Source organism: Spea bombifrons, chromosome 6, assembly GCF_027358695.1.
Source record: "Spea bombifrons isolate aSpeBom1 chromosome 6, aSpeBom1.2.pri, whole genome shotgun sequence".
Classification (NCBI taxonomy): domain Eukaryota; kingdom Metazoa; phylum Chordata; class Amphibia; order Anura; family Pelobatidae; genus Spea; species Spea bombifrons.
The window spans coordinates 1,114,001-1,132,358 of record NC_071092.1 but is presented as its reverse complement, the minus strand read 5'-3'; the positions used below and the strand labels follow the sequence as shown (position 1 = coordinate 1,132,358).

The following is an 18,358-nucleotide window of genomic DNA, read 5'->3' as shown; positions in this document are numbered from 1 at the left end:
GTTATTATGATTTATAATTTCTTTGATATTAGACAGTAGATTTGTGTAATTGGACCAAAAACATTTTGGACGATTTAGTTTAGTTTTTGGTCCATTTGTTTTCGGGCAACGAAATTCCATTCGGATGAAACACGGAGGGCGGAGCCACGGAGCTCCACGGGGACAGCCTCTCCCCTGCTCCTCCAATCAGGGGGAGGGTGTGCGCAGAGGCTCTGCCCTTTTCCTAAAGTGCTTCCGGAGCTGATATGGGGGGGAGCGAACGAAGAAAGAAGACAGAGGGAGACAAAGAGGCAAGAGAAGAAGCAGAGCCGCGGAAAAGGAGACGGGACACGGAAGCGGGGAAATTAAGGCGTGAGAGTGAAAAAGCAAAAAAATGTTTCGTTGGGTTCCCTCGTCGTTTTGGACATTCGTACGAATAACTGGAATTTTGTTAAAATTTTTATCTAATTCTAATAGAAAGACGTCTTATGACTTCCCGTCCATCTCCAGAGCTCAGAACGAGACGTTCAGAACGTTCATGTCTTCGTGAGATGGAACGTTCTGCAGGCGATGAGGAGATATTTCCCACCGGAGGGTTTATCTCCTTACGCACAATTTTTTTTTAATCCCTCTTTTGAATTAGTCTGAAATTAATTAACCCAAAAACCTTCGCTGTTATGCAAAATGTATTTATAGGTCACGGATATGGATTACGGCGCGGCGCTTGTCGTAGGATGTCCTCGGAGCCTTGAGTATTGATCCAGGATAATAAACATTACATATACTGTATATGAATTAACCCTTCCATATCGCCCCAGATTTAAGTTAATTAATTCTCTTAATGATTGGCCGTTTTAATATAAACTATTTAGCCAATCACCAGCATGAATATTAAACCAGTTTCAACTCATTTAAGTGAGAAAAGTGTGTGAGAAAAAGTCAAGAACCAAAAAAGACAATTATTTTACGTAAATAACAAAAAGCAAATAAACAAATTTACAAAATAGACAAATATTTTATCTACAAAATGCATATAGATATGATAATACATTTGTTAATAAATTAAAAAATATTATACATTTTTTACTGAAAATTTAGTTTTTTTAAATATAAATATATCTTATTTTAATTTGAAATTTGATTTTATAAAATTTTGAATTTTAGAAATGTATTCACTGAATTTTTTTATTTGATGCCAGAAGCTAAAGTAAATACCGCAATGTAATTTTACATAATTATCAAATATCCGAGGGACTCTCCCCGGGGTCCTTATCTGTTCTATAAAAAACATGATATTTATTTTTCTATTTGAGTTTGAATAATATAGCTAAGACCTTGGCACATTTTTTCCAGACGTTACAATAATTAGAAATTTAATGAGAAAGGGGAATTATGTTAAATAAATCCGGATTGTAGGATTTGCTCTAAGTGTTTTGTAATCTCCGCAGTATCATTTGTTGATAATATTTGGTTAGATGTAAGAAGTTCAAAGGAAGCCTTGGAGATAGCGGAGAACTTCATCAGGACGCCGACCGCCTTCGTATCCTTGTCTGTTCTTTGTCTCTTCTTTGGAAATGGCCCACGAAGACTCTCTGCAGATGAACTTTACCGGCGGAGGAGCCTCGTCCGGAAAGGTCCTCATGCCGCGAATCGGTTATACTATTCTAGCCATAATTATGGCCGTATTCTGCGCGGTTTCACTGGTCCTGAACATCAGCGTCATTGTGGTGACCATTAAATACAAGCAGCTGCGACATCCCATCAACTACTCGCTGGTGAACTTGGCGGTTGCCGATCTGGGAATCACCTTACTCGGTGGGATTCTGACCGTAGAGACGAACGCAGTCGGTTACTTTAACCTGGGAAGAGTGGGTTGCGTGATTGAAGGGTTTGCCGTGGCTTTCTTTGGTAAGTACCACCCAATGAACCGTGAACCAACCAAGAGTCATATCGCAACAAAGTAACCCCTAAAAAGAATGTATTCTACCCAAAATTACCAAAACATTTTAATGAAACAATGTAGCCCAGCTGTAGCGATACGCTTCCCACCCAAGGAAGGACAACCTCGGTTCTTAATGTTATATGAAAAGCCGAGTTACACAAGGTCAGTGTATCCAGACGTGACGCGCGGCGGAGGTAGTCTGTAACCAATCTTGTAACGGGCAGAAAATAACTTTTACCTACTTTCCAAATTGCTTCGTTATTTAATTGCTTTCTGTATAGTCCTCTATCCAGTTACTCCATATAAATCCTCACTGGCCACTCACTTCCAAACCCCAACACTTGAAGCTACATCTAGTGATCGCGAGCGGCCAATACTCATTTTGAGGTTAGTAGAATGGGCTGATGACCCAACCAGGGACATGGAGTTGGAATTCCAGGAGTAAGTGACCACTGCTCAGGGGAAGCCATGATGAAGCATTGGGTTGTTGGCCATTATGATGACCACCAAAGCTTCAGGACACAAGAGATATCTGTATGTAGTCATCCATGGAAGGAAGAAGGGTGGAGGATTAAACAGTCTATGAAAAGGAGATTTTTATTACAAGAGGCTTCCTTGGATACCCTTTGGCATCCAAGGCAAACCCATAGAGCTCCTAACATGAAGAGTAAGGCTGCAGTCCCACCATTAGCTGGAACAGAAGTGAGTGTGAAAGAAAGAAGTGAAGATAATAAGACCAGACTAAACTGTAAAGGCACAAGACCTACTTTTATGCAATATGATATGGTAGAAACATGGAACGGCTTCCCAGCAGAAGTGGTAGAGGGTAATACAGTGAGGGGTATTAAACCTGCGTGGGATAGACATACGGCTCCTGAATCTAAGACGAGACCAACGACTGATTAAGGTTTGAGTCTTTACAGCAGGAGAAACGGGCAGAATAGACGGGGGCCGGATGGGGCCGATCTGCCGGCAGGTTCTGGGTTTATATATCAGTCAATTTTGCTATTAGAACATAAAAAATGTAATATTGGAGTTTTTTATTCACGTTCATAAAAACTAGACTTTAGAGACTCTCGGATTTTATTACTCCCCATAAAAAATGTTATTTTGTATCCTGATTTAGCGCCACAAACATCTTTCACTCCACAAATTATAAATTCATTTGAAAAACGACGACATCTGCAGCTGAAGGCCCCGCGCGTTTTAATAGCCGCCCCGCGCGTTCTCCATGCACGAGACCTCGTTTTTTCCTATATTTAAATGTAAAAGCTCCCCGGGAGACCATTAAACACAAACTGAAAATCTGAACGTCAAACAGACACCAGTGGAACAACCTGTGTGCCGCCGAGCGCCGGGCGGCCGCCTAAAACAACACTCGGCTTTCTCACAATGGCTTCCTGGAGGCGCGTGGTTAATAAACAAACCCCGGGGCGCGTCTCCCCCACGCAGCGCTGCGTTCCCCTTAAAACTCATTTATTCGGAAGGATTAATAGAAAGTATTAATTTTTTAAAGGGACAGTAAACCCTCAGGAATAGCCCCGCCATTAGGGGGCAGCGTGGATCCTCTTTTATTTTTTTGGGGGTGTTTTAGAGCAGTTTGTGAATGATGGTTTGAAGAGCCACCAAAGGGTTAAACGTGGGGCAGAAAAAACACTATGTGGGGTTTCTATTTTGGGAGGAGGTGATTAATATGCAAAGTGTATTTCTAGCTCTAGAGTGCAAGCTCTTCATACCAGCCGTAAGCTCCACTAAAGCTGCGCTGCAACCTGTTTTAATTCGAGGTGAGAAAGGAAAATGTGTTCAGGACAGAAAGTTATCGCACAAGAAGGGGGTAGAGAGATTTCATTTATTCCGCGCCCATCGAGTCGAATAACACCGGATCCCCGGAAATCGATTAGTACGAAAGGTTTATGTGAAGAGAGATCAGGAAATGATTCCCGAGACGGAAGGCGACGTGGAGCGGGCAGTATAGGGAAGCGTTTGTACTGTTAACCCGTTAAGTGCCAGGGCTTTTTTGGTGAACACCGGCTGCTGTGGCAAAATCCTCTTAATTATTTCCACAATTTACTTTCATTAACTATAAAATGAATTTTCCTCCATAAAATGCTGCGCATGCCCCAACGTCACCAGCGCTCTCGCAATGAATGACCCAGAATCAGAGGAATCCAGAACCAATTCGTTTGAGTCTCCTCTAGGGCGGGGCAGAGTATCAGTAAAGTAATGCGATTGGACATAATATTTTCCCGGCAGACATCTGACCCTTGCTTCTTGATTGGCTGCTCAATGTGCATCTATTTGTCACTTGCTTCACAACTGGCGTGGGACTCCAGAGAGAAGATGTTTCTGGATAGGAAGGAATTAGTGGTTCTTAGTAGTTTAATATTAATTGGTCGTCATTCTGTTAAATGTCTCTCGGCTCGTTTCTTACTCCATGATATTGTACCACACCATGGAACCTGACGGTGATATAATCCTGATTCATGCTCATGCTGTGTTCCAGGGATCGCCGCCCTGTGCACCATCGCCGTCATCGCTGTAGACCGCGTCTTCGTGGTGTGCAAGCCCATGGGGACCCTCACGTTTACCGCCAAGCAGGCCCTGGCTGGCATAGCCCTATCCTGGATTTGGTCTCTCATATGGAATACCCCCCCTCTGTTCGGTTGGGGCAGTTACCAGCTGGAGGGGGTAGAGACGTCCTGCGCCCCCGACTGGTATAACACGGACCCCGTCAACATGTCCTACATCATCTGCTTCTTCTGCTTCTGCTTCGCTATCCCGTTCCTCACCATCATCGTCTCATACGGGTACCTAATGTGGACAGTGCGACAGGTACCCAGACCAAATCCTACAGGGCAGCGGATCATGGGAATTGTAGCGCATCAGCAGCTGAAATGGCCAATAGATGTCTCATCATATTCCGCTACAACTCCCAACATCCACAGCCAACCTGGAGCCAAGTGTTACAATATTCTTTAAAATCATGACGTTTTAGAAAAAAAATAAAGAGTTCGGTTGCCCAGAACCTACTATTTTTTCAAATAATTTCATTTTATTTTCAATCATCAATCATTTATTTTAATATGTATTTAATATTGCTTAATAAACAACGGAATGCAATCAAATAGAACATTCCATTATTTAAAGAAAAAATATTATCTGAAACATTATCATTATTTAGTATTATTATTTTATTATTAATAACTTTATTATTTTGATTATTTATGATTTGTCTTATTAGTATAATTTAAAATTATTTATTTTATTTATTATTATTATTAGTCATTCTTATTAGTATTATTCATAATTATTTGTATTATTATTTATTTTGTATTTTATTATTATTTTACATTTTTTGTATTATTTTATTGATTTATTATTAGTCATTCTTAATAGTATTATTCATAATAATACTTTTTTCTGCCATAAATATTATCCATCTCCTTCGTAACCACAGCCCTTGCTCTGCAGGTGGCCAAACTAGGAGTGGCAGAAGGTGGCACGACTAGCAAAGCCGAGGTCCAAGTGTCGAGGATGGTCTTGGTGATGGTGCTGGCGTTCCTCGTCTGCTGGCTGCCGTACGCTGCCTTCGCCATGGCGGTCGTGGCCAACCCCGGAATCTACATTAACCCCATAATAGCCACGGTTCCCATGTACCTGACCAAGACCAGCACCGTCTATAACCCCATCATCTACATCTTCATGAACAAGCAGGTGCGAGGCGCGGGGGATAGAATTTATTTTCATATTAAACGCGTAGATTTCCGGGGGGATTAATCAAGGAAGTTCGTGTTTTGCATATATTTGAATCCGCGGTTAATACTCGTTTATTCTGTCTGCCACCGTCAGGACTTCTTAGGGGCATAAAAATCTTAATCGGGCGCGAGTCCCACGTCAGGGCAGGAATAGTTAACGGCGATGCGTGTTTTTGACCCGACGCTGACTCTCTCTGTTATATCTCCGCAGTTCCAGGAATGCGTCATCCCCTTCCTATTCTGTGGCCGAAATCCGTGGGCCCAACAGAAGTCGGAGCCTTCAGCCGTAACATCCACCACGCGCGTCTCCACTTCAAAAATCAGCAAAGTCTCTCCAGCCTGAAACGGTTAATAATCTGCATTTTGTGTGTTTTGAGTTTTAAAATTCTTTGATTGGATATTAAAATTGTTGAAAACCCCACATATTCCAGAATGTCGGCGATGGGGGGAGGGGGGCTTCTAGAGCTGTCACGGTGTATTTGTGACGGGGTAGTCTGCACTGTTTCATACCCGCCAGCAGAGACGTTAATAATAAGACGTTAAGGGCCTGGAAGATGAGGTTCGTCGCCCGCTACGCAGACCGCGCATGCCAAAACACGGCCTCTGGTAGAATGCGGATAGACCGCGGCTCGGCGGCTCGAAGATCGCGGCTACGAATTAAATGTTTACACCTCTACATACACCAAAGGGGCCGGGAGAGGACGGAGAGGGGCCACCGGCGTATTACCAAAAAATAACCTTATTACCTTTCGCGGGTTTGGCAATCGCGTTAATTCTAGTTTATTAAAGAGATTCATTGCAAAAAAAAATGTTTTTTTATTTTTCTCACGATTTTAGGAATGTCTTTCATGTGCACACACACTCACGCACTCACACACACTCACGCATGCGCACACTCACGCATGCGCACACACACTCGCGCACACACACACGCACGCGCACACTCACAGACGTGCGTAAAGGGTTAATAAAGGCTCCATTATCCATCCTGTCTGGAGACGTGATCCGCGTGCAGAGCGTCTCATTCCTAGAAAAGAGGGGCATCAGGGAAGGAGCAGAAAAGGATAGCGGGGGGAAGGATTTGGAAGCGTTGTCTGTTTCGGCGATGATCGATTCGCTTGTTACTACGTACAGAGCTGGGAATTTCTCTCCTCGGATTTTCTCGACTTCAGACAGAATTTTGTGATTACATTTCCAGTTTCCGGAGCTTCGGATTTCCGCCGGTTCGGAAGGAGAAGCTGCCGAGCGGAGAGATGAGATTTCTTTAAAACGCCTGGAGCTGCCCCTTTTCCGCTCTTTGTCGTGTCAGCGAGATCCAAGCCCCCCCGAGCGGCAGCCAATCGGTATCTTATCTCATTATCGCCTCGCGCTCTCTGAACGGGAACCCCGCGAGATACCGCGTGCCTAGAAGAGATCCCGCGCTCCACAAAGATCAAAAGTGGAAAAAAGATAAAAAATAAACTGTATGAAAAAAACAGACGCACGAGGAATGTTTTGTTTTACGTTAAGCTGCCAATTCCGTCGCTATCCGGACGCATTTTATATTAAGAAACCTCCTTATCGCTTTATTGATAGCGACAGTGATCCCTCCACTGGTACAAAAAACAGAAACAGGTCGGTGGGGACACTCGTTAGGAGAGGAAGGACCTTTAACGGGGGAACGAAACACCAAAACAATCTAGAATCCATTGATATTTTATTATAATATATCTAATAAGGTATATTTTGTATCATTTTCAGACGTTTTCTAAGAAAACTAAATAACCGAAGCATGAAACGTCGTAACGAGCGACTCGGAACTTTGTTTCTGAGATTCCGATTCCCAAAACCTGTTTAGCGTTTCCATGGATTTTCCTGCAGAATTCCACAACGGAACGAAACCTCTCACAACGCAAAATGTTTTACTTCAAAAAAAACGACATTACAAGAGTAAATTTACAACAAGAACGGCAAAGAAAGCTTTCCGGGGGAAGAACGGTGAAATGTTATTAACACGTGGAGAAAAGGTAACGTGGCCCCCACCGCAAAATAATAAATAGGGGTTTTTTTTTTTTTAACTCAAACTGTACACAAAGGATGAATTTCTAGAAAACTCCAGGAACGTCAGACATGCTTTATACAAAGTTCGGATCCAGCGGTTCTGATACCGCTCCCAAAATGCTGGCTTTAAAGCGCCTCCATGGGGGTCTTCTCCATGCCTATTCGGGGTTTATTTCATGAATCCACGCTGTCAGAGACTAATTCCCTAACAGAGCAGAGAAACACCACGATGCGGACCCCCAATCTCATCATGCTGAGCCTAGGAGTCTAACGACAGCTGAAGGCTGCAAATCATTGAAAGAACGGATCGGTCTAAATACGGCTGTTAATCATTCATAAAAAAAATGTCAAAATGAGTAAAGCAGACGTTAAATCCCAAATTCCCACCCGAGATCTTCTTACAGGTCACGCCAGTCTCCCATTAGCCAATGAATTTGATGACCCCATGCGACCCAGGAGAAGACCCCATTATATATAAAAGGCAGTTCATCCCCCCCCCCCCGTTTCATACAAAGAAGACAAACGACACGGTTACAGAGTTACAAACGCTGCTCAGTTGGTACTGGATCCCGGTCAGGGAATTCCCAATACAACATCATAAACGCAGGCGACTGCAGAGCATTGCGACAGGTAGAGAGCGACGTTCACCGCAGGAGCTGTCCGTTTCCGGGCCGCCGGTGACCGCGCGTCTCTAGATGCCTGCTTCCACGAGCAGGCGTTTACCTGAAACCCACAACAGCAGCGATTTAACACTTCACCCAAAAAACATTTCTAATAAATATATATACACACACACCATAGAACACATTGTACAGCGCTGCGGAATATGATGGCGCTATATAACAATATAATAATAATAATAATAATAGAACATACCTTCCTCATCCGCCTCCTGCCATGGGGGGTGCGTTCGGACCGGTGCCGTGATTAATCCGACCCATTCTACGGCGAGGGAAACCTGGGGGTCTGAGGGGCAAAGAAAGCCGATATTAATGAACGCGATGCGAACGGCTAGCGATGGACGGGGCCGAGCAGCGCAGACCATGTTCTAAAACATGCAGCATGCCTCCCAACTGTCCAGCTTTGCACAGGACAGTCCTGATTTTGCCACTCTATGCCACTGCCCCACTTTTCCGGACAGATGTGGAACTCTGCAGGACAGCGGGACTCGGGATGGCAAGTCCTGACTTCATTCGCCGGTGTCCGGGGGTAGAAGTTGGGGGGTACGACGCAGAGATTACGGATTTATTTCCCGTTGCCGGGTAGTAACCGTGACATAAAAAACGGATACATTATTGGGGTACAAACACTGAACCCTACCCTCGGCCGTCATCGTAGCGGGAGCCGGACGAGGAGTTCACGCATCCGTTTCTCGTCGTATCCGGCGTGATCAGAGTCTTGAAGCTGCAAACGAAGCATCGGAAGAAGAAGGGGTTAAAAACCCAGAAACACCAGGGGGGGGGGCAATAAAAACACGCTGCATATTCACCTAACACGCAACAGCTACATACTTACAACATGACAACGAAGTCAGCGACTCCCCAAAAGAGGTCTGTGATAAACGAGAGTCGCCATGGAGACCGACCGCCCTCCAACACTTGCCCTAAAAATAATAACGTTAATAACAAATAAGAAATTGAGAGTTTTCAGGAGATTTTCGATACAATTTTACAACGTACTGCGCTACTGCCGTGTACATTTATACCACCGACCAACATCACGTCCGCAGACGGCGTTCACATTATATAAAGTGCATACAGGGCGCATACGGGGCGCATACGGGGTATTTACCCCTACCCTCTCTCACCGTTCGCTATATACACCATGTCGGCTCCTGTCCCTTCCAGATGGTGAGTCACTTTAACGGGATTTCCTGGTCACATGACACATGAAGGAGGTGGAGCGCTCTGATTGGTAGAGCCTCCAGCTTTGTGTGTATGATGTAATGTTTACGTTGGGATTAACTCATTGACTGCTGGAGGAGCTCAGCTGTGACAGATTTAATCTCCCGGCACTGATTTTTAGTATAATTATTACAGGAAACGGATTTAAATAAATTGTTATTTTTTGTTTCAAAACAACAATCGAATGTTAATGATTGGAAGGCGTTGCAGGACGGATACATTGTATGCGATGGAATGAAAAATAAATGTATCCATAATAAAGGAAGTGACATCAGAAGTATGATTAAACGGTGACGGCGTCAGGGGAGACACGAGGTCACCCGACCCAAATGTCACCAGCGCTTGGATGGGCAGAAAACGGAGAGAATCCCATAGCTTTTACTTTTATAAAGAGTCACTCGAGGGTAGAGAGATAAATGTGGAGCAGTCGCTGTGGAAACCTCTGGGGTATTCCCGCTGATTGCCCCCACGTTTAGCACTTTATCCTAGATTCGATCTTAATAAATATTATAAATACGCGCATTTACGTAAAATTCATTCAGATCTGGTAATTCCAGCCGCCATCATCACGCAGAGATATCCACCGCACGCCGGTACCTCATTACCCCCAGGGATATCCACCGCACGCCGATACCTCATTACCCCCAGGGGTATCCGCCGCACGCGTTACCTCATTACCCCCAGGGGTATCCGCCGCACGGGGCTACCTCATTACCCCCAGGGGTATCTGCCGCACGCCGTTACCTCATTACCCCAGGGGTATCCGACAAGCGCTGCTACCCCAGGGTTGTCTGCCCTGCACCATTACCCCAGGTAACCCCATCCGTTACCAGCTGTATATCTCATTACCTATACCCCAGGGTTAGTCTCTGTTTGTCCCGCTGCCGATACCCCAGAGTTAGCCGCTGGTTGGCCCGCTGCCGATACCCCAGGGTTAGTCTCTGTTTGTCCCGCTGCCGATACCCCAGGGTTAGCCTCTGTGTGTCCCGCTGCCAATACCTCAGGGTTAGCCGCTGTTTGGCCCGGCCCCGGTACCTCAGCGTTAGCCGTGGTTTGTTCCGTTCTGCCGCCATGACTCAGGCTGAGAAGGGGGACCCGGAGAACGGGAGAGAAAAGGAGAAGGAGCGGGAACAGCGGGGGGTGAAGCGGCCTATAGTACCGGCGGCCATACCCGAGCCAGGACAGGAGGTAGGGGCAGCAGGATACGGGGGTAATAGGGACAGTAAGGGCTGCAAGCGGTAGGGTAATGGGGGACAGTAAGGGCAGCAGGATACTGGGGTAATAGGGATAGTAAAGGCTGCAGGTGGCGGGATAATGGGGGGCAGTAAGGGCTGCAGGCGGTGGGGTAATGGGGGGCAGTAAGGGCTGCAGGCGGTGGGGTAATGGAGGGCAGTAAGGGCCGCAGGCGGTGGGGTAATGGGGGGCAGTAAGGGCCCCAGGTGGTGGGATAATGGGGGGCAGTAAGGGCCGCAGGCGGTGGGGTAATGGGGGGCAGTAAGGGCCGCAGGCGGTGGGGTAATGGGGGGCAGTAAGGGTGACGCAGGCGGTGGGGTAACGGGGGGCAGTAAGGGCCGCAGGCGGTGGGGTAACGGGGGGCAGTAAGGGCCGCAGGCGGTGGGGTAACGGGGGGCAGTAAGGGCCGCAGGCGGTGGGGTAACGGGGGGCAGTAAGGGCCGCAGGCGGTGGGGTAATGGGGGGACAGTAAGGGCCACAGGCGGTGGGGTGATGGGGGCAGTAAGGGCCGCAGGCGGTGGGGTGATGGGGGGCATTAAGGGCTGTCGGTGGTGGGGTAATAAGGGGCAGTAAGGGCTGCTGGCGGAGGGGTAATGGGGATGAGGACTGAGAGTTGTGGGGGCACGTGGGGCGACAGAAAAGTTTCTCCGCAGTTAACATGCGCCGCGCGCTTCTCTTCCCGCAGCAGATACAGAGCGATTACATCGTGGTGATTCACCCCGGATCCAGCACCCTGCGCATCGGCAGAGCCACCGACACCCACCCCGCCGCCATACCCCACGTCATCGCCAGACGCCACAAGCAGCCGGGGCAAACCACGTACTGTGACAGGTGGCTCCTCAGAGAAGGACTGAATGTAAGAGGCTGCGGGACCCCAAACGCCAGCCATACAATACAGCGGGGGCCCTGCGCGCTTTCCTCGCGTCTTTCTCATTCTGTCTGTCCTGCCTCTACATCCCCGACCTCGATCCGCAGGCATTACCCGCTAACTCCGTTTCATATTATAGAATTCAACCCAAATTTTCAAAATACAGAACAGAAATTGTGTATCTGTCGCCGACGGAACGTCTTCCGTATCCCAGCTTCGCGCTCCTCTGGTGTCGGCATAAAGCGCCGCGTTTTAGCGCTTTTATGTCTCTGAAGGTTCTGTTTTTGTGATTCTGGGTTTTAGAAACAAGAAGGAAACGAACAAAGACAGAATGGCCTCAAGATGGTGGATCAAGCGATTTGGTCTAAAAAGATGTCGAATGGAGCCAGGCGCATCCCGGTGCTCCCCGAACAGGTAACGCTTTATAGGGGGGCCCGGAAAACCAAATGCTCTCCTCTCCACCCTGTATGGCCTGAGACAGCGAGAGTGCTCGTCGTCTGCGGGGTTATTAGTAGGGCTGTGCGTTCGAATTCATCCAACAAAATTTGCCAATTTCATTAATTTGTGTAAAATCAAAATAATTGGAGATTTCAGCTTCGTTTTTGCTGGGGGTTTTTTCACGCGCTCACGCTGACGCACAATTTCCCCCTACCCTCTCTGCTGACCGCTTCTTCTCTTGTCTCTTCTTGTTCTTCTGTCTTCTTTCCTCGCCCGCTACTCCCCGCTATCAGCTCCGTTAACAGGTCTCCCGGAGCACTTCCACACAGACCCTCTCCTCTGATTGGAGGAATGGGGCAGAGGCTTACCATGGCCCCGCCTTTTCACGAGAGTACCCCGAGTGACCAGAATAATACGTTTTTCTGCACCTCTCTTTCTCTGGGAATCTCTGCGATACTCTCGCCTCTCGGACTGGACTGTTCTGGGTTCTGTTGACAGCTCCTGGAGTCCAGACTGCTAGAACCTTTCAGCTCTATGGGGGAGCCCTGAGCGGCCCGTTGTTTTGTGAGATCTGACTAATTGGCGTTCCCCCTCTGAAATATTTTTTTTGGGTTCCCCTTCCTAGGTTCGTGCCTACAACAAACAGATGAGACCGGCTGTACTTGATCACAATTCAGGAGTTAAATGGACAAACACGGCTCACCATCCAGAATATCTTGTAGGAGAAGAGGTACGCGTGTTCTATGACGCTTAATACCCTTGCTGTGTCCAGACCTCCCCCGCTATGCGGTCGCGTATCCTACTCCATGTGTACATTGTGTGCTCTGTACTTCCGTAGGCGCTCTATGTGAACCCGGCGGACTGCTATAATATCCATTATCCCATCCGAAGAGGCCAGCTGAACCTCCACTCCAGACCCGGCGGCTCGCTCACTGCTGTGTTGACAGATCTGGAAACCATCTGGTCGCATGTCATCCAGAAAGTGTTAGAGATCCAACTGAAAGATCTAAAGGTGCTTCTGAAAAGACAGACCATGCGAGGCGTTAACGTTCTTATTGGATCTAGACTGAGACCTTTTTTATTTATTTTGGGGAATTGAGAATGACTTTTTTCTTTTCATATCCCAGTATTACAGATGCATCTTACTGATCCCGGATATATATAACCGTCAGCACGTGAAGGAGATGGTCAATATGATTCTAACAAAGATTGGCTTTTCGGGTAAATGTTACAGGATTTAAACCCCCCGCCCAGTCTCGTCCCTCTTGTGGTATGATCCATGGTCTGGCCTATATAATGGCTTTGTAATTTGGGGGACGGACCTGCTGTCCCAGACGTGAAACTTTTGGTTTCTCCTGTACGGTACAGACCGAAAAGAAGGGGGACCTGACCGGGTCAGAGTATTGGGAGGTGAATAAACGCGAAGCAGCCAAGCGATGATGGACAATGACGGGCAACTGATATTGGCTTTATTATTAAATATTATATTATTCATAATTGGTCTTTAACTAAACATGGTTGTCACAGCGCCCGCAAATAGTCTGTATTAGATGTGCGCATGGACCAAAAAACTAACTTTCAGTTCAGAGGAAATTCAGTGGGCTTTTTTTTTTTTTTTAAATTTCCTCTCTCTCTGACTCTCTACCTGCTCCGACAGCTGCTTCCCTGTCTCTGCTTCCCTGTCTCTGCTTCCCTGTCTCTGCTTCCCTGTCTGCATTCTTCTCTTCGGTGTTCTTTAGTACTCCTGCAATAGAGCGGAGCCTATCCCTTCCCCCATTCCTCCTATACGAATCCCCGTGTATCTTATTTTCGTGCTATGTTCCAGGAGTCATCGTCCACCAGGAGTCCGTGTGTGCCGCGTTTGGCAGCGGTCTGGGCAGCGCCTGTGTGGTTGATGTTGGGGATCAGAAGACCAGCGTGTGTTGTGTGGAAGATGGGATATCCCATCGTAACACCAGGTACCCGTCGAAGATCCTGTCTCCCTTTACTAACATCCCGCCTGGTTATGGTACGCTGGAAGGCTTTTGCTAACCGCTTGTCTTTGTTCGGCAGGTTGTGTCTGGCCTACGGCGGCTCAGATGTCACTCGCTGTCTTTTCTGGCTGATGCAGAGAGCCGGGTTTCCCTACCGAGAATGCCAGCTCTCCAATACGCTGGACGGCCTCCTGCTTCAGCAGCTCAAGGAGTCCTACACGCATCTCGACCAGGTCCGCTCAGCCTGAACACTTTGCGGCGTTTGTTTAAATGATGATATAATTGGTGAATGCAAACGCTTCCACGTGTTATATCGCGTTCTTCCTCTATCCTGATGACACTAAAAGCGTATTCCACCAGAGGGCGATACCGAGCGCGCTATGCCTGCGCTGTTTGGGAACCAAAAGCCACTAACATCAAAATGATTTTGACTTCAGTTCACGACGTGTGATTCATGTGATAATAAAAACTCTGCTCGTTACAGGACATCAGTGGCGTTCAGGACCATGAATTTCAGGTCCGACATCCAGATGCCCCAGCTTTGCTCTACCAGTTTCGCCTGGGAGATGAGAAGCTGCAGGTGAGGGGCTGTTAACAGGGATAGGGGCAGAATCATCATCGTAAGTCTTCCAGCTCTGGCCCTTTGAAAAACCTTGTAACATTCTTATACCCCGGTCAGGCTTCGATGGCGCTGTTCTATCCGGCCACGTTTGGGATTACCGGCCAGAAGATGACCTTTTTGCAGCACAGATCTCAAGGCGATGCGGAGGATCCTCATGATGAACATTATCTGCTGGCAACCCAGAGCAAACAAGACCAGGTACTGCCCAGGGCGCTCCACGCGGGGGGCTTACACTTTATGCGTTCTCATTCCCATATATGATATGTGCTGGCATATCCCTGCCCGCTTTGGTGTGTCCAGTATAAGAGAATCTCGCCTTTATATAGTGTAGGTAAACGTTTCCCATCCCCCTGTTTAATGCCGCACTCTTCTGTTCTCATTAAGTCTGCCAAGGCTGCAGCTGATCGGAAAGCCTTGCCAAAGCCCACCCTGTATGATGATTCGCGGGGTCAAGGCCTGGAAGTGTCGGACAGAGGTCATGCGCAGGATCCAGAGCTGGGGCCGTCACAGAACGATAGCTTAGCATCCGGGAACGACGCAGACGATTCGCCTGCCGCAATGTTCTCCAGGAAAACGGCCATGTCTCAGTTTGAAGGGAAGGCTTTGGGTCTGGATAAAGCAATTCTTCACAGCATTGACTGTTGTGGTAAGGAGAACAAAGCTGGGGCGCCCTAATCTCCGTTGAACTCATTAAACATTAAGAGCTTTGTGGTCTGCCCTCCATAGGGGTTTTTTTCCTTCTGCCACTAGGCCACAGAGTTGCTGTAAATTAACGCTTGTGCGTTTTGGTGGGAATAGCGACCCCCCTGCGCTCGCATATCCCTGTCTGTGACCCTCCATTAGCGCAGTTTAATCGGTCACCGCGTGACTTATCCCTTCAGCTTCCGACGACACCAAGAAGAAGATGTACGGCTCGATCCTCGTGGTTGGAGGGGGTCTCAAGTTCCACAAAGCTCAGCAGTTTCTCCAGCATCGGATTCTCAACAAGATGCCCCCATCGTTCAGGAGAGTCGTGGAAAATGTCGAAGTTATCACAAGGCCTAAGGTAACGACATGATGGGGAATAATCCCGACAGCGTAACATTAAAGGGGAATTCATCTTTACTGGGCAGTGAACCTCTGCTGAGTGGCTGTGATTCCCTGATCCCCTTAAACAGTGTTACAAATAATGTGAAGTCATTGAGCTCATGACGCTATATGTTACTAGTTTGTTGCTTTTAATATACATTTCCCTGCAGGATACGGATCCCCGATTGCTTGCGTGGAAAGGCGGCGCTGTTCTTGCGTGTTTGGACACGACCCAGGAGCTGTGGGTCTACCAGCATGAGTGGCAGAGGTTCGGAGTGCGCATGTTACGAGAGAGAGCTGCGTTTGTGTGGTGAACGCAAACGACGGGTTAATAACGTGATGCTTCAGCTGCAAAGTTCTGAGGACTCCGCAATCCCAGCATCTGAAGTCTTCATCATATATATTTGTATATATATTATACGTGTATTTATTGGATGTGTCCGTGTGATAAACAGAATAAAACCGGAGACTTTGGATAAGCAGCTCCGTGTATTAATGTGTCTCGTGATGACGCTGAGATCGCAGAACCCGCTGTTATTATATTATGAGAGATGCGCTGAAATGCGACGTAACAGCCCCAGATATATCGCCGGGGGAGATGCGGAGTAACGCGCTTTACTTCATCCGGATAACCTCGTTCTTACTGATGGCGTTAAAGGTACAAGACTCAGACGAGGTCGTTTACAAATGAGTGCGAGAGGGAAAAGATAGGTGACCGACGTCATGTGACCGCTTCTTTGTCCATGCTGTGACCTCACACGTTCTGTATCCTTCGTCTGCAATATATACGCTGTCATCTTGAGTGACAGCTGCCTTAGCCAATCACATCTCAGTATGCTACAAAAGAAAAATGGATGTGTTTCTTTTGTCTGCGATCGGTCGGATTATGTGATAAGGAAGATTAGGTTTGATCCGTACGCTCGCTACGCATAGCTAAAAAATAATGCAAAAAAAAAGTAATGAATGTTTGAAGTTCCTAATTAGTCGTTGTTGTGAGTCGGGGGGGGGGGATTTAAATGGCAGCGTCAGCGGCTGTGTTACCATCCGGCAGATGTGTCACCGGGGGCCAGGAACCGTTTGGTTTAATTGCAGAGAGCGGTAACACAATACTCAGATAATACATTATTTACACACGGCTGGCTGCGAGCGTCGCACACAAACACCCTGCGCGCCCCAGCCTTCCAGCGCTGGAGTTTTGATTTATGGTTTAATGCTCAATAAACATTTGCTGAAAGTTACATTTACAAACCGCTTCGTTTAGCAGATATGGGCGACGGGGGCCGATCTTCGCCATCGCTGGTAAACATTCTATTTCTGGTTATCATATATAAGGGGGATAGACAGGAGTTTAGCGCCTGAGCTCCTCGCGCATGTTCCACTCATTGCTGCTGGTGTACAAATATAAATGTTAAATCTTTGTCTCTTCTCCCTGGGACAGGAGACAACCCCGGCGGCCACCCCATCAAACTGCTCAGACAGATCTGCCTCCTCCGAGGGCAGCTTCATCCACCCGCAAGACACCGTGCAGGTTAGCAGCGTATTGAACAGCAAAGTGCATGGGTCAAGTTAAAGATTCTTTTAGCAGAAACAAGCCGTGGAGGGTAGGATGAGTCTCGTCTTAGATTCAGGAGCCGGATGCCTATCCCATGCATGTTTAATACCCTCTACCACTTGTACTGGGAGGCTGTTCCACTTATCTACCACCCTCTCAGTAAAGTACATTTCTTTTCCCGTTCCATCTCAGCCTCTGACCCTCTAGTGTTAGATTCCGGTCTCTTGTCCTGACAAGACAGAGAAGCGTCTGTGTTCGGTATGAAAGCCGGATGCCCCGTGATGTTGTGCTTTTAATTCTTTTACTGCATTCGGAGCGGATTAATCTCTGAACTTTCTTCTGGCAGAATCCAGAAAGTTAATCTTTAACTTCATTTTGTATAAACAGAGAGCTACCCGCTAATATTTAAAGAACTCGTTTAAAAGGCCCCCTCTGGAAAGAGCCAAACTCCCTAAACTAACTAAAAACGTCTCCCTAAAAGTCAGAAATCCGAAAATTCCCCCAAAGGTGGAAGATGCTTTTCAGTTAAAGTCCGCTGTTTGGTTATCTGTAGGTCGAAGCAGCGAGACAGCCGCTCTTACAGAGACCCCCCGTGACTGCCGCTCTTACAGAGACCCCCGTGAAAGCCGCTATTACAGAGACCCCCCCCGTGACAGCCGCTCTTACAGAGACCCCCCGTGACAGCCGCTCTTACAGAGACCCCCCGTGACAGCCGCTCTTACAGAGACCCCCCGTGACAGCCGCTCTTACAGAGACCCCCCATGACGTCCGCTCTTACAGAGACCCCCGTGAAAGCCGCTATTACAGAGACCCCCCGTGACAGCCGCTCTTACAGAGACCCCCCCATGACATCCGCTCTTACAGAGACCCCCCGTGAAAGCCGCTCTTACAGAGACCCCCCGTGACAGCCGCTCTTACAGAGACCCCCCGTGACAGCCGCTCTTACAGAGACCCCCGTGACAGCCGCTCTTACAGAGACCCCCC

The 18,358-nt window shown here is 47.5% G+C and overlaps 3 protein-coding genes across 3 annotated transcripts; 2 read left to right on the top strand and 1 right to left on the bottom strand.

The window, feature by feature from the left end:
- Positions 1-1,580: 1,580 nt before the first annotated feature.
- LOC128500787 (parapinopsin-like) lies at positions 1,581-6,250 on the top strand. The gene is made up of 4 exons (XM_053470054.1): positions 1,581-1,887; positions 4,425-4,753; positions 5,393-5,635; positions 5,888-6,250. Exons 1-4 carry the CDS (start codon positions 1,620-1,622, stop codon positions 6,017-6,019), a joined length of 972 nt encoding a protein of 323 aa, XP_053326029.1. The 5' UTR covers positions 1,581-1,619; the 3' UTR covers positions 6,020-6,250.
- Positions 6,251-8,247: 1,997 nt separating this feature from the next.
- Positions 8,248-9,591, bottom strand: SELENOK (selenoprotein K). The gene is made up of 5 exons (XM_053470055.1): positions 9,524-9,591; positions 9,232-9,319; positions 9,037-9,120; positions 8,593-8,682; positions 8,248-8,439 (listed from the first exon to the last, which is right to left on the bottom strand). The coding sequence occupies exons 1-5, from the start codon at positions 9,540-9,542 to the stop codon at positions 8,436-8,438; spliced, it is 285 nt and encodes a 94-aa protein (XP_053326030.1). The 5' UTR covers positions 9,543-9,591; the 3' UTR covers positions 8,248-8,435.
- Positions 9,592-10,637: 1,046 nt separating this feature from the next.
- ACTR8 (actin related protein 8) lies at positions 10,638-16,776 on the top strand. Its single transcript, XM_053470050.1, has 13 exons — positions 10,638-10,808; positions 11,539-11,709; positions 12,025-12,135; positions 12,785-12,889; positions 12,998-13,171; positions 13,287-13,380; positions 13,985-14,117; positions 14,212-14,365; positions 14,617-14,712; positions 14,812-14,952; positions 15,139-15,400; positions 15,636-15,799; positions 15,993-16,776. Exons 1-13 carry the CDS (start codon positions 10,692-10,694, stop codon positions 16,134-16,136), a joined length of 1,866 nt encoding a protein of 621 aa, XP_053326025.1. The 5' UTR covers positions 10,638-10,691; the 3' UTR covers positions 16,137-16,776.
- Positions 16,777-18,358: the final 1,582 nt, after the last annotated feature.

Bases quoted from the DNA above. Each gene is read 5' to 3' on its own strand.
- LOC128500787 (XM_053470054.1), top strand. From the start codon at position 1,620: ATGCCGCGAATCGGTTATACTATTCTAGCCATAATTATGGCCGTATTC. The intron at 1,888-4,424 runs GTAAGTACCACC...GCTGTGTTCCAG, and splicing joins GTTTGCCGTGGCTTTCTTTG to GGATCGCCGCCCTGTGCACC. The intron at 5,636-5,887 runs GTGCGAGGCGCG...ATATCTCCGCAG, and splicing joins ACATCTTCATGAACAAGCAG to TTCCAGGAATGCGTCATCCC.
- ACTR8 (XM_053470050.1), top strand. From the start codon at position 10,692: ATGACTCAGGCTGAGAAGGGGGACCCGGAGAACGGGAGAGAAAAGGAG. The intron at 11,710-12,024 runs GTAAGAGGCTGC...TCTGGGTTTTAG, and splicing joins TCCTCAGAGAAGGACTGAAT to AAACAAGAAGGAAACGAACA. The intron at 15,401-15,635 runs GTAAGGAGAACA...TTATCCCTTCAG, and splicing joins TCACAGCATTGACTGTTGTG to CTTCCGACGACACCAAGAAG.